General features: G+C 56.6%; 1 protein-coding gene and 1 long non-coding RNA gene across 7 annotated transcripts in view; one reads left to right on the top strand and one right to left on the bottom strand.

The window, feature by feature from the left end:
- Positions 1–7,943, top strand: part of LOC137214361 (uncharacterized) — a 22,949-nt gene extending 15,006 nt beyond the window's left edge. Inside the window, exons 3-4 of one of the 2 annotated variants that reach the window (XR_010938872.1) lie at positions 6,171–6,396; positions 7,462–7,943. This is a non-coding gene — a long non-coding RNA (uncharacterized lncRNA). Of the gene's footprint in view, positions 1–6,170 lie in introns of both variants that reach the window. The other variant, XR_010938871.1, reaches the window with a different exon arrangement.
- Positions 1,273–14,018, bottom strand: KCNN4 (potassium calcium-activated channel subfamily N member 4). 5 transcript variants are annotated; one of them, XM_067718013.1, is made up of 9 exons: positions 12,703–13,086; positions 10,611–10,706; positions 8,918–9,348; positions 6,775–6,910; positions 4,134–4,244; positions 3,820–3,938; positions 3,433–3,502; positions 2,070–2,237; positions 1,273–1,758 (listed from the first exon to the last, which is right to left on the bottom strand). In XM_067718013.1, exons 1-8 carry the CDS (start codon positions 12,784–12,786, stop codon positions 2,073–2,075), a joined length of 1,212 nt encoding a protein of 403 aa, XP_067574114.1. In that variant the 5' UTR covers positions 12,787–13,086; the 3' UTR covers positions 1,273–1,758; positions 2,070–2,072. The 5 variants fall into 5 exon arrangements, with proteins under 5 accessions (XP_067574114.1, XP_067574117.1, XP_067574116.1 ...); XM_067718016.1 differs by lacking the exon at positions 12,703–13,086 and adding an exon at positions 13,403–13,494 and having other exon boundaries at positions 1,274–1,758; XM_067718012.1 differs by lacking the exon at positions 12,703–13,086 and adding an exon at positions 13,590–14,015 and having other exon boundaries at positions 1,275–1,758.

Below are 14,018 nucleotides of genomic sequence, written 5' to 3'. Positions count from 1 at the left end.
GGTCCTGGAGGAATGAGTTCGGCAGGGTATCTGGCATCACTAAGGAGGGCTTACTGCAGGGGTAGGGTGTTAGAAATGTTCCTGTTTCCTCTTCCCCGCAGATGGGCTGGCGTCCAGAGGAAGGGCTGTCTGCGGCAATGGGTGGTGCAAACCCCATTTAGCTCTTGGGGCTGAGGGGGAGGCTGGCTGTGGACTTGCAGGGAAATCCAAAGATAGCTCAGCAGAGAAGGATGACTCGCAGCCTGGGCTTCCCCTCAAATCACGGGAAGCGAGGATGAATCAGCCTCTGCAAGTGGAACGAAGCGGCTGTGGGAAACGAGACCTAGGTTCAGGGTCCAAGGCTGCTCTGTCTTTGACTCACCTCAAGCAGGGCAGAGAGGGAGGGCTCTGCAGTGGGATGAGCTGGGTGTGAATCCAGGCCCTCTAGGCCCTGCTCCTCTTGAAACCTCAGTTTCTGTATCTGTACAATGGAGTGGAGTGGGGCGGGCAGTGGTGGTGGTGACTTACAAAACAGGAGCGCAGAGCTGGGCATACAGGAGGACCTCTGTAAGTGCCAGCCCCCTTTCCTTTTTCTGTCTTAGTCCTAGCAGGTACGAAACAAGTACGTAGGATGGTTTGGAATTCCTGTTAGTCTCCTGATAGGTGAGTTTTCATCTAGGTTCTGGTGGGATATGAGTAGAGAGGGTTAAAGGGCAGTAGAAAAAAGAGAAAGGGCAGCCCCGTATTCATTGTGTCTGAAAATCAGTAGCACTAATAAAAATGATTAAGTTCTCGCCTGTATTTGTTCTTACTGAATACCTGACCCTCTGTGCACTCCCAGTTTTAATCTTCACAGCTGACCCATGGGAAGGTGGCCCTATCTTACAGGTGAAGTGAAATGTTCAGAGGTGAAGCCACTTGCCCAAAGTCACACAGCCAGTGGTTGGCAGAGCCAGGATTTGGACCCTGATCCAAATCTGAGGGAGGAGGGCTGGGGGCCTGGACTCCTCGGTCTGAGGGAGGAGGGGCTGGGGGGCTGGGCTCCTGGGCCTGAATTGAAAGCCCTTGCTCTTCGCCGCAGATCTGGGCTGGGGCCAGGTGGGAGTTGAGGACTCCCCAGCCTACAGACCCGGGAGGATACGTCTTAGAGGCCTCTGTTTTATAGATGGGGAAACAGGTTCAGACAGGGCAAGGGCGTTCCACTGGCTGACCTGCCTGTTTGGAGTGTGGATGTTTCGAAAGAAACAGCAACTTCTTCTGACTTTGTTTAACATTTATTACAAAGTATAAGAGCAGAGACTGGTGAGCTTCACCCTTCCCCCCAGGTCCCACCTTCTCCCCCACCAGATAATTCTCTGCAGCTCTGGAGAATTGGTGTCCTCCTCGATCTCCCGCCAGGGGGCTCTGCCTTCTGCCTCGGGCCTCGTTCCTTCATCTGTGCTGGTCAGCGGGTAACTGATGCAGTCCAGCATCTTGGACTCTGGGCCCCCGCTCCCCTCCTCCTCTGGGACTCAGGAGTCCCAGTCCCCAGGCACAGGGTATGTGGGACAGGGGTGACCATTTTCCCGTTTGGGGCCTCGGTGGGGATGGGCCACGGCCTCCCTCCTTCAGCTAGTGTCCCCGCCAGCAGCCATCAGGGAGTCAACCCACCCCAAGGTGTGGCCCCCCTGGGTCCTTACGCTTAACTGGCTTTATGCATGGGGCTGGGTTAGGAGTAGCAGAGAGAATGTCCTTGACCTCAATCCTGGGGAAAGTAGCCTGGTTCTTCCTGGCTGGGTCCTGGGGAGACAAACAGAGAGCTGGATAGACAAGCAGGCCAGACACCAGAGGAAGAGACAGAGACAGAGACCAAGCAAAGAAAGAGAGAGCGGGTACTGAGAGTCTGTGAAGGGGGGATGGAACGTCTGTTTCCTTCGCTGCTGGTCCAGCCCCGAACTTGGAGTCCCTCCCTCCAGACAGAGCCAAAGCGGAAGAGAAAGGGTGGCCTCACCTCCAGGCCACCCATCCCCCACCCCCTTAGTCACATGGAGTGCTGGCCACAGGCACCCTTCCTCCAGGATGTTCTCCTGCCCAAGTCCCAGCTCCCTTACCAGCTACGTGGCCTCCTGGCTTGGTTCTGGAAGCTGCCGTGGACCCAGGGCAGCGCTAAGCAGCTCGGTCAGGGTGTCTAGCTTCCCTGCCAGCGCATCAATCTGCTTCTCCAGGGCCTGGTGTGAGGTGCTCAGACCCAGCTGCAGGTCACAGAGGATCATGTGCATCTGGGCAGAGAGAGGTCAGAGGGATCGGCTGGGGGAGACTCTCCCAGCCCCGTGGAGTAAGGCAGCGGAACCAGCATTTACTAAGTCCTTACAGGCCTTGGAGGACTATCCTCAATAATATCAGGTACCTGATCAACCACCTGCCACCGCCCAGCAACTTGGCCCGGTGCTTTTTATAGTTTAAAATCCTCCTAAAAGTGTGGGCAGTGGGAATCCTGTTTCTATTTTTAAGAGCTGAGGAAACAGGCCTGGAGCAGTTAAATGACACGCCCAAGGCAGCACCTGGATCAGGGAGGCCCTAGAACTTAGTAGGTGCTCACTTAAATCTTTGTGTAATTGATGACTGCCTGACTTCACAATCCACAGAGCCCTTTCTCTGCCTTCTCAAACTAGGATTCACAGCTTCGTCCTTGAGAGTGTGTGAGCTTTCTATGAGAACTCTTGACTTCCATGTTTTGAGCCGGGTGGATAATCTTGGAAATCATGACCTGCCAATTCCGTCAGATTTAGGCCACCACCATGCAGTTTAGGGGCCGGCATCTGTGACTGTGTTTACCATGGTATTGGGGCCAAGGGCCACTGTTTGAATTGTCGTGGACTAATGAGAAAAAAGCAGAGGCTACCAGATAAGCAAGAGGTGCTGTGAGCCAAGCCGGGGTGCATGATGTCACCTACTCGAGCACTTCAGAATCAAGGGGACCCAGGAGAAGGAGGGCAAGCTGAGTCACCCCTTGGCCAGGCAAGGCTGCCCAGCGCTCCTGGGCCCCCTCTTCACAATAGCAACACAGATTGAGTTTTCTACCTGTCCGGTGTCAGTGCTGTTAATTCGCATTTTATTGCTTTGCCCTTTGTGTCTGAACTTGGTTTGTCAATTTGCTTTGGTTTTATTGTTGTATAAGAGTCATAGTTGAAAGGAATTTTATATCCGTCCACATGTAAGTAACTTGACAATGGAGATAATTTCACATCGAACACTGGAGTTCTTTGTACAAGTTATTTAAGTTTCAAAGGAAACCGCACCTCACATGAGAAACGCTATTGCATCATTCACTTATTCATTCATTCGTTCGTTCAGCCACAAACCTTTAGTGAGTGCCTGTGTGTGCCAGCGTTCCCTATTCCAGGGCCAGATCTGCCTACCAGCTGCCCCCAACCTCCCTCTTCTCCCAGACCCCCTCTCATGGGATCCCAGTACCTTGGAGATGTCCACCATAGAGTTCACTTTTTCCCGGAGCTTTCTGTGTTTCAGCCGCACCTGGCGGAAACTGGGGATAAAAAAATGGGGGGGTCAGAGTGGCCCTAGCTCAGAGGTGGGATGAGAGGGGGTGGCTGCACCCATGAGCCCGCCTCCCACATAGAGACCCGGGCATCCAGGCCCACAGACACTCTGAGACATGTAAACGAAACCATCACGCAGAGTCACTGTGAGGTCCAGGTGGGCATCCGTTCAGTGAGACAACACATGGGCATCCTGACCTGGGCACATGTTCATGCTTGGTCACACACACACGCGCGCGTGCGCGTGCACCCTGCAGAGAGGAAGAGACTTGGACATGGCGTGCGCACGCATAGAGGTCCTCACCTGTTGATGGCGGCCAGCAGCCTGCGCTGGTGCCTGCGGGCGGCTCCAGAGTCCTTCCTGCGTGTATGTTTGTAGAACATCCAGGACTCTTGCAGCACTCGGGCGGCCGACTCCTTCATCTGGGGGTGGGTTTCACAGTGTCAAGCGAGATAGTCCTCCTAGGGTTCTGGGAGGAGGGGCCCAGGGTCTGGATCCTGGGTCTGAGGGGGGAGGGGCCGGGGGCCTGGATCCTGGATCTGAGGGGGGAGGGGCCGGGGGCCTGGATCCTGGGGCTGTGGAAGGGGTGTGCCCTGGGTCCTGGAGGCCCCCCTCACCTCTTTGGTATACTGAATATCCATCATGAAGTTGTGCACGTGCTTCTCTGCCTTATTAAACTCCAGCTTCCGGGCCACCACGGCCACCAGCAGGGCTGTGCAGCAGACCCCCTGTGGGCACAGCAGGCACTATGACACAAGGCCCGTGGGGATCTGAGGACCAGCCGTGTGCCACCAACTCTCTCTCTCCTTCAGCCCTCCCACCAGCCACAGACAGCAGGCACCACCACCGCTAGTTGACAGACAAGCAAACCGGCCCAGAGAGAGTCAGGGTCCCACAGCTCCCAGTGGTGGAGCTGGGATCATAAAATCATGCGTCCGAGTCCAACTCCTAGGTGTGGTATTTACACCATCACAATGTTCTCTCTCTTTTTTTAAAAAAAGAAATTTATTTATTTTATTTTATTTATTTTTGGCTGCATTGGGTCTTCGTCGCTGCACACGGGCTTTCTCTAGTTGTGGCGAGTGGGGACTACTCTTTGTCGTGGTGTGCGGGCTTCTCATTGCTGTGGCTTCTCTTGTTGCAGAGCACGGGCTCTAGGTGCGCGGGCTTCAGTAGTTGTGGCGCGTGAGCTCAGTAGTTGTGGCTCGGGGGCTCTAGAGCGCAGGCTCAGTAGTTGTGGCTCACGGGCTTAGTTGCTCTGTGGCATGTGGGATCTTCCCGGACCAGGGCTCGAACCCGTGTCCCCTGCATTGGCAGGTGGATTCTTAACCACTGCGCCACCAGGGAAGCCCATGTTCTCTTTGGTTAAGTGTGATTGGAGATTGGGGAGAAGGGCTGGTTCTGGGCAAGGAGCAGACCTCAGACTCCTGCGGGACCCTTTCCTCCCCACGGTCCAGTGGGCCGTCAGGTCAGCGAGGGTGTCCTCCCCCTCCTCCCCACCCCTACAGCCTCTGCCCAGCTCTGGCCACATCCTCTCCCTTCTGGACAGTCTCCAGCCTTTCCCTCACTCCACCCTGACCCCAGGGAGATCGAACATCCAGTTATGCCCCTGATGCCCTCACCCTAATCTCCTTCTAGGCTCCCACTGCCCCAGACTTCTTAGTGTAGCTCTCAAGGCCTTCCAAGGTCCAGGCCGCTCTTCCTCCTCTGCCCAGCTCCCGTCCCAGGCAACTCAGCCCCCACCTGCCTGAGCAGGTCTCACTCTTCTCCCTTCCTTCTCGAGGCCTCTGATCCTTCAAGGCCCCAACAAATCCCAACTGCTCTGTAGCACCTGGAGTTAGAATGAATCTCCTGAAGTCTTCCCCCACCCCATATGTTTCAACTCTTGACCCTCAGAATAATTACTAGCTGTAAACCTTGGCTCTGGGACTGCTTGGGTTTCAAGCCCAGCTTCAGAGCAAGTTATCTAATCTCTTAGTGTCTGAGTTTCTTATCTGTAAAACGTGCACACCCTCACAGTATTACTCCGAGGATTCCATAAGTTGACACCTTTAGAGCAGAGACTGGCACAGAGTATGTGCCCAATAAAAGTTAGCCATTATAATTTCATTGTACCTTGGAACCTCTCAGCTAGGAGTTGGTTGTGAGCTCGAGTGCAAATCGCCTTATCTCCCTTTGGGAGTGTGTGCCTGGCTGAGTCTCTGCCCCTCTTTCCTAGTCACAAAGACTCACTGCTGGAGGGAAGGGGGCTGTCACATTTCCCCCCATGCATCACCTGTGGACCCAGGACTGGGGGATTCACCATGTCCTTCCTGGGACAAATCAGGGCTGGGGCTGGAGGCTTGAATTCCTGCGGGTGAAGGGAGCCAGATCTCACAGGGAGGTGAAGGCCAAGGCATTGGGTGCTGGGTCTATGAGGGGAAGGGGGCAGATGTCTAGATGTAGGAGGAGGCCGACCCTGGGGAGGAGGCTGGAGTCTGGCGCTTGGGGAGCCTCTGCCTCATCCTTGAGGGCACAAGAGCTGGGGTAGGGGCAGCCGGACGCCTGGAACCAGTTACAACAACAGCTTCCGCATCGCCACCCCCTGACCCAGTTACTGAGCATTTTCTGTGTTTGAGACCCTTTACATGGTTTAATTCATTTCGTCTTCTCAGGAACCCCGTGAGGAGTACGCTGGTATCAGCATCCCCATTTTACAGATGAGGAAATTGAGGCCCAGAAAGATTGTGTGGCTGACTCCCAGCTAGGAAGTGGGCAGAAGCAGGATTTGAACCCAGGCAGCCTGAGTCCACAGGCATGCTCTTGATGTCTAAACAGCTTTAATGGAGGCTGGGAGACTGGATTCCTGGGTCCTGGAAGAGCCTAGAGCTGGGAAACCAGGTACCTGAGTCCTGGATGATTGAGAGGGTAAAGGGGGGTGGAGAGGGCAAGATACCTGAGTCTTGGTGGGGCTTGGGACTGGACTCCTGGAATCTGGGAGGAAATGGGGCTGGGAGGTCAGGGGCCTGTGTTCCCGAGGAGGACGAGGGCTGGGTCCTAGGTTCTGGAGAGAGCAAGGACTCAGGGGATGGATTCCTGGATTTTCAAAGGAAATGAGGCTAGTGTTTGTGTCCTGGACAGGGAATGGGGCTGTGGGGGTCCAGACACCCGAGTTTCTTGGGGGTGTCCCTGAGTGCCTTAGTTGGCTCTGTGGTTTCCTGGGGCCCAGGGGATGAGCAGTGTGGGATAAAGGCAGGGTCCCTGAGTGGGTGTACTCACCATGACCCCAGTGCAGAGGCAGACAATCTTGCCCCATGTGGTACCCGGCACCACGTCCCCGTAGCCGATGGTCAGGAATGTGATGGGGATGAGCCACAGTGTGTCTGAAAGGTGCCCGGTGGCATTAACGGTCTGTCTGTGGGGAAGAGTGGGTTAATTCTGGGGTTCCTGTGATGTTTGATACCCTGATACCCAGTTAAGTTCTGGGCTTTGGAGAGCCTGCCTGGCCTCCTCCTTGCTGTGTGACCTGGGCAAGATGCTCAACCACTCTGGGCTGTGGCATTTGAACCTGGATCCGACCAATTCCAAAGCCTTTTTGGTTTCAGCTAGGCTACCAGGGCTGCTACATTCAGAGCGTGTGGTTGAGGGGTTGAGAGGGGGGCAGACACCCAGCCTGAAGTCCACTTGTCAGACCCGGCAGGGGGCTGCATCCACTCAAAGGAAGGGGCACCTTTTTCTAATTTCCACAAAGATGCTCTATGGCCTAGAGGTGGCCCTATCAGGACTAAAAAGGTGGGACTCTAAAAAGGCTTGACGGGGGACTTCCCTGGTCGTCCGGTGGTAAGGAACCCACCTTACAGTGCAGGGGACACGGGTTCAATCCCTGGTCAGGGAGCTAAGATCCCACAGGCCGCAGGGCAACTAAGCCTGCACACCACAACTACTGAGCTTGCGCACCTCAACCAGAGCCTGCGTGCCGCAAACCACAGAGCCCACGCGCCCTGGAGCCTGCATGCCACAACTAGAGAAGAGAAAACCTGCGCACCACAACTAGAGAGAAGCCCACGCGCCGCAACAAAAGATCCCGCATGCCACAACCAAGACCCGACACAGCCAAAAGTAAATAAAATAAAATAGAAAATAAATCTTTAAAATAAGGAAATAAATGCACTTTAAAAAAATAAATAAAAAGGCTTGGCAGACTCTGCCTCTTTTCCCCTCACTTCATAGGAGGGGACATTTAGGTCCAGCCATGGAAAGGATGGATAATCAGGATTTGTCTAACTTTGACCCACAGTTAGGCCAAAGCAGGGAAAGCATCACTCACCAGGGCCCCAGACACCTCAAACCCACTAAATTGTGCCTGGAGGTGGCGACTGAATCTGCCCTGTTAAGCTCCAATCCCTTCATCCCAAAATACATTCAAGTTTGAGGACTTCTGCCTCAAACAGATTTAGAAATTTGGCTCCCTCCCCATCCTCCCATTTTTCAGGTGAGAAAATTGGTGGGAGGATCCTTTACTGATCCTGACCAATTTCCCAACTGAGAAAACTGAGATCCTGTGAGACAAATGAGTTTAAAATCATGAAAGATTAGAATTGCCAGGGAGACTTTAAAGATGGTGGATTTTGATACCCATTTTATAGATGCGGAAACAGAGGCTCAGAGAGGAGAGATCTAAGGCCAGTTCTTCCCATTCTCCATCTCCCCTCAAGAATCCTTTGCCAGATGTACGAAACCAGAGGTTCTCAAATTTGAGCCAGCATCAGCGTGAACTGTTAAAAAAGATTGCTGGGCCCAACCCACCAGAGTTTTGGATTCCACAGATCCGGGTGGGGCCTGCGAGTTTGGATTTGCAACCAGTTCCCAGGAGATGCTGCTGGTCCCAGAACCACACTTTGAGAACCACTGGCTAAGATTACCCCCAATTTGTTTATCTGTAAGGTAAGTGGAGGCCCTGAGGGGTACAGTTCCAGCATCAGGTCAAAGTCCAGCAGGGGGTCTCGAATTCCCATACCAATGCTCTGCACGGAATTCCCTTCTGGCGCAGCCCGGGGGTCACTGGGAGCACCTACAGTGCATCTGTGCTAATTTGGAAGAGACGTCCCCTTCCTCCAAAGCAGGTGCAACCCTTGGCCAGGGCCCAGAGCCTGCGTGTTGAGACTGAACAGATGCCTGGAAACCTGAGGCAAGAGAGATTTGGAAGCAGGAAGGGCAGGGCTTCCTATGGTGTGTGTGTGTGTCTGGGGAGACTGGAGACTGCAGGTGGAGGAAAGGGTTTGGGGCGATAGGCTTTCTCCACTTCTTGGTCCCAGGGAGTCCCAACCTGCACCACGGTACAGGGCGATGGTGGTTGTAAGCGGCTCCTCCAGAGGCTCCAGGTACCGTCCCTTCCCGCCCTCCCCTCCCCGCGCACCCTCACCTCTCGGCCACCGACAGCACCCAGGCGGTGGTGAGCCAGAGGCCAAGCGTGAGGCAGAGCAGCAGGCGGCCGGGGTGCGTGTTCATGTACAGCTTGGCCACGAACCAGTGGCGGAAGCGGACCTGGTTGAGCGCGCCGATGCTGCGGTAGGAGGCGTTGAGCAGGACGCCGCTGTGCAGGAGCAGGGCGCGGGGCACCAGGTACAGGCGCAGCAGCATGGCCAGCGACAGCAGCGCCTCCGCCTGGCCCAGGAAGCTCGGCCAGGACTGCGTGACCGCCGTCTGCGGGGACCCCGAGATCTGCGCGCACGGCGGGCGCCACACCGGCGCCGGGTGCAGCGCGCACACAGCCAGCTCCAGCACGATCTGCGCCGCCTGCCGCCCGGTCAGCGCCACGCGCCAGTCCCGGAGCCCGTTGTCCGTCATGAACAGCTGCAGGGAGGGGAACGGATGGAGAAGGAGGGGGGTCACACGAAGGTCAGGCGCCCGCTCCCCAGCCTGCGCGGGGAGATAAGGGGGGCGCGCCCGCGGGGCCGGAGAGGGAGGCAGATAGCGCAGGGCATGGGGCCCGGGAGGGTGGGAAGGGGCAGGGCAGGACCCGAGGAAGACATCTCTCCACCTTCTCCCCCTAGTCTCAGCCCACTTCCAGAACTTCCAGCCCAGAAGCACTTATTGAGTGCCTGTTGTATGCCCGACGTTGTTCCATATGTTGAGATACATTGAGGATATGGGTGGACAAGACAAACGAAACAAAACCCCTGCCTCTCCGAGGACTTACATTCCACATCCATAGAGCTGTGTCCTAACTCCAGTTTCTGGGGACGCAGTAGTAATTGCCATCGTCCCATTAGCAATGATAATGGCCAACATTTACAGGGCACTTTGGAGGTGCCAGCCATTGCGCTGTCCTCTGTACGTGAGTGACTCAGCGAATGCTCACAAGACAGTGAGATTGAAAATATTCTTACCCCCATTTTACAGATGCAGAAACTGAGGCCCTGGGCTCTCAGGCCACTTAACTATTCGAACGACTGCGTTAATGATGATGTGTACTTCTTACTGAGCACGTCTTGTGTGCCAGGCACTGCAAGGGGCGTCACCACACTCGACCAATAACCCTCATTTTATACTGCAGAGGTGTGGGGGGAAGGAAACAGGATCTGGGGATGTGGGGGATGGGATGAGAGGGGAAGGGGTGGAGAGTCCAGTGTGGGTTGAGACATGAGATGGGAGGGGGGGATACGGGTGGGAAGGGCTTCTGGGTCTGTGGAGTCGTTGGCACAGAGGTGGGGAGCTCAGCAGTGGGGAAGGACCTGCGGGCACATGGCTAGGATCTTGGGTTGTTGGGACAGGAACAGGTAGGGACTCAGGGATGGAAAAGTGAGATCTGGGAGGCTGTGTCTTGTGTGAGGCAACCTGGGACAGAGTGGACAGAGGCCTGGGGGCGGGAACTCTCAGCATCTACAGGTGTGCAAGGTGAGACAGGGCAGCAGGTGGAGGAAGGTCAGGGCTGCTCGGGGGGTGGGGGGGGGCTGTCTGTCTGTCTGTCCGTGGTTCATCCCCTCCGGGTGGATGAGGGTGTGGATGTATCTCAGGGTGGAGGAAGCTCATTACTCAGCCCAGGAGGTGGGAAGGGTGAGCTGACAGGGCGTGGGGGTGGGCTGAGGGGAGCTAGGAAGGGGCTGGGGGCCTACCTGGACCTCTTTGGCGTGAAAGGCCACAATAAGGGAAAGGAGCGAGAACGTGGAGATGCTGATCATGCATTTAACCAGGAACAGGTGGATCGCCCACTGTTGGGAGGGAGGGAGAGAGGGGTGAGAGCCAAGGCCTCCCTCAGCCCCCGCTGCACTCTTCCCAAACCGCCATCCCTTCTCCAGTCCCAATTTCCCAGCCTCCTAACCCCCAGCCCCCAGCCCAGTTCCCCCTGATGCCTCAGGTCTGGGGAAGTCTCAAAACCATCATCTGATCCCCAGGGAGAGTGCCCTCTTCCTTCCCAAGGGGACAGCCCTGGCCCAGGTGCCAGTGTTCACCCTCCTCCTCAGCTCTTCTGCTAGGACCACACCCCTGAGGGAAGACCTTGAAACTCACATTCCTTCCTAATTCCCCTGTACTGGTCCCCATCAATAATAGTTCCTCAGTTGTGTGTGTGTGTATGGGGGGGTGTCTAGAAACAGACATTTAGCTTCTAAAAAGTGGTCCCTCCCCTTCCCTTCCCACCCAGCTGGTCTCTGCCCTAGAAAGCAACTTCAGGTCCCTCCCCTCCCCCCGCCTGCCCTTCGCAGTTCCTGAGGAGCCTAGAAACTATCACTCAGGCCCCAAGGAATGAGTGACACCCTCCCCTGCCCTCATCCAGGGGGGTGGGTTCCTAAGACCCCAGCCCCAGCTCTGAGAAAGGCCCCCCAGTCCTGCTGCCCCGTGTGTCTCCTCTGCCCCCCCTCCCCACCTCCTGCGTTCTCTCCTGGCTCTAAGCCCAGGGCAGAGCTGCCCAGAAGCACATGGCCTCCAGAAACCACAGGAAGTTTTTTCCCCTGTCTTTGTGTGGCAATACCTTGGAGGAATCTAGAATTCTTGAGGAAGGGATTTAGAGGGGACTGGGACTGCTGGATTCCCTAGGAGGGGGTGTGTGTGTGGATCCCTGCCTGGGAGGTGGTGTCAGGGGGAAGGGGCCACCTGGGCTCCCACTCTGAGCTCAGCACCTGTTTCTCCTAAAACACTGCCAGCTCCCCTGACCCAGGGCCCCCCTCTGTGCAGGGGAAGAGGGCCAGTTTCCTGTTCCATGGGACCTGCCCCCCTTCCCCGAACAATGGTGCTGTTGTCCCTAGCCTCCCCACCCCTTCATCCTTCTGTGGCTCCCCAGTTCCCTGTCCCGCTCTTTAGTTTGTCCCAAAGAACATCCCACTAGGCCCAACCCCCTCCCCACTCTGCAATCCACTTCTCTGGTGGTCCTCTCTCCTTTCCAATTCCTCTTGCCCCGAATCCCCGACCCCCTTCTCTGTCTGTACCACTCCGTCTCTTACTGCATCTTTGTCTTGGTCTCTCTCTGTCTCGGTCTCTCTGTGTATCTCTGCCTCTCGGTACCTCTCACCATCCTCCCTCTCCCGCCCCACTATCTCTATCACGTTCCCCTGCATCGGTGGGGTCTGGCACCTGCCTCTCCTCCAGCCCTTCCCTCCTGGCGAGCAGGTGTCTGGATCCCTGCAAAATGAGTTTATTAGATTACGATGGAGGTGGGGAGGGGACACGGGTGTTGTCAAGGCAGTCATAGAAAGGGGGCCGAGGAGGACCCTTCGGATCATGTATTTCAACCCTCACTGCCGGTTTCCAGTTGCGGAAACTGAGGCTCAGAGAGCTGCAGCAGATTCCAGAGTCCCCGTGCTGGAGGCAGCAGCCTGGCAGGTGGTAGAGGGAAGCAATTGGAGGTGAGGCAGCGGAGGGATGGGGTGGCGTAGGAAAGACCCCCTGTCCCTTCCCATCTGCCAGGGCTCCCTTGTCCTCACCTCGCCTGCTGGGCGGGGTGCTGAAGTGTGGGAGCGGCGGGTCGGCCTGACCATGTTTCCTGTTGGCATGGGCTTCGGCGGCCCCACCCCCTCAGTGCCCGCTGCCCTCGCCTGGCCACCCGGCCAGAGGAAGCCAGCCTGCCCTGACAGTCCGTGTGGCTCCTGGTCACTTCAAAGCTGTCTGCCTCTCCCACCCCCAAATCCAAGCCTGAGTGTTGTCCCCCAGAAGTCCCCCCAACTCAATCCTCCAATCAGTGCCCTCCAACCAGCCCAATTCCACGTCCCTTACCCTAGACAGATCTCCAACCCCTCCTTTCCTGTTGAGCAATTCTGTCCCGTCCTCAAGCCGCCAGTTCTGACCCGTGTCCTTCATCTGCCCCCATCGCTGCCCGGACCAGGGCTGGAATGTGCTGGGAACCTGCTCAGACCTGTCCTAGCCCCACTTGTTCTTTCCTTCCCCACTCACACTATCCTCGAAGTCAGCCCCTCTCCCCCTAAAAACGCTCTAAGTCACCTCTAAGGAACCCGGGCCCCAGCCTCTCCTCTCCTGGGACCCAGGAGTCCAGGCTACCATAAACCTACCTCTCCCTTGTTTCCCAGACTAAATAGCCCATAGATTCTGGGGAAGCTGAGCTTCTTAATGTTGGAGATGGAGGGGGGGAGGGGGGCGGTGCTTTGTTTTCTTTTCCCACCCCCCCACCCAGCCAGTTCTTTTGGTCTCTGCCCTTTGCCTCTGAGATACTGTGCAAACATTAGAGTTTAGATAAGGACCAAGGAGCTGCTGCCTACTGGAAGAAGTCAGCCTTTCTCCCCACCCTCCCTTCACTGAACCTGGGGTTACCTCTCCCCTAATCTGCTCAAGTATCTGACCAGCCACCTCCTGGCCTGCAGGGCTCCTGGACCTCCAACTGTCTAATTGCAATACCTTCAAACTGACACTCTGTGACCCCTCTTCCCTTCCTTTTGCAGAGAGGGCCCCCAGCATTTACCTCCCTAGGTCCCAGGAGTCCAGCCCTCAGCTCCCTCCACTCTCAGCCCCAGGGGTCTCCAGCCTCTACTCACTAAGGACCCGAGAGCCCTGGCCCCCAGGCCCCTCCTCCCTCAGACCCAGCAGTTTCAGCTTACAGTCCCTCCTCCCTCAAGGCTCGGGAGTCTCAGCCTCCAGCCTCCACTCACCAGGCACCCCCCGAACCATAGCATCTCCGCGTGCAGGACCATGAGTCCGATGCCGATTCCTGCCAGTGCCAGTGCCCAGCCTGCCAGACTCCTCTCCTGTTCCAGCAGATGCTTTCTCCGCCGCAGGGCCCCCAGGCCCGGCACCAGCTCCCCGCCCATGGCCCCCGGGGTCTTGGGGCTCAGCCAGCTTCCTGCCCAGAGTCCCCCACCTCGCAGCACACAAAGAGCAGCCACTATGGCTTGCAGGTCCCCGGCCTGCTCTGCTCCCTCGCTCTGGACTCTTGCTTTGAGGCACAGCAGAGCCTGTGCCCTCTGGGGGGTGGTGACTGCTGGGCAGGGCGGGGAGGTGCTGGGGAGGCCCCTGGGCAGAGGGGAGGCTCCCCAACCCCCCTTCTCAGACTAAGGAGGGGCTGGGTGTGTCTTGGGGCA

The sequence above is a fragment of the Pseudorca crassidens genome, chromosome 20, assembly GCF_039906515.1.
Source record: "Pseudorca crassidens isolate mPseCra1 chromosome 20, mPseCra1.hap1, whole genome shotgun sequence".
In the NCBI taxonomy this organism is placed as follows: domain Eukaryota; kingdom Metazoa; phylum Chordata; class Mammalia; order Artiodactyla; family Delphinidae; genus Pseudorca; species Pseudorca crassidens.
This window is presented reverse-complemented; position numbering and strand designations above follow the sequence as displayed.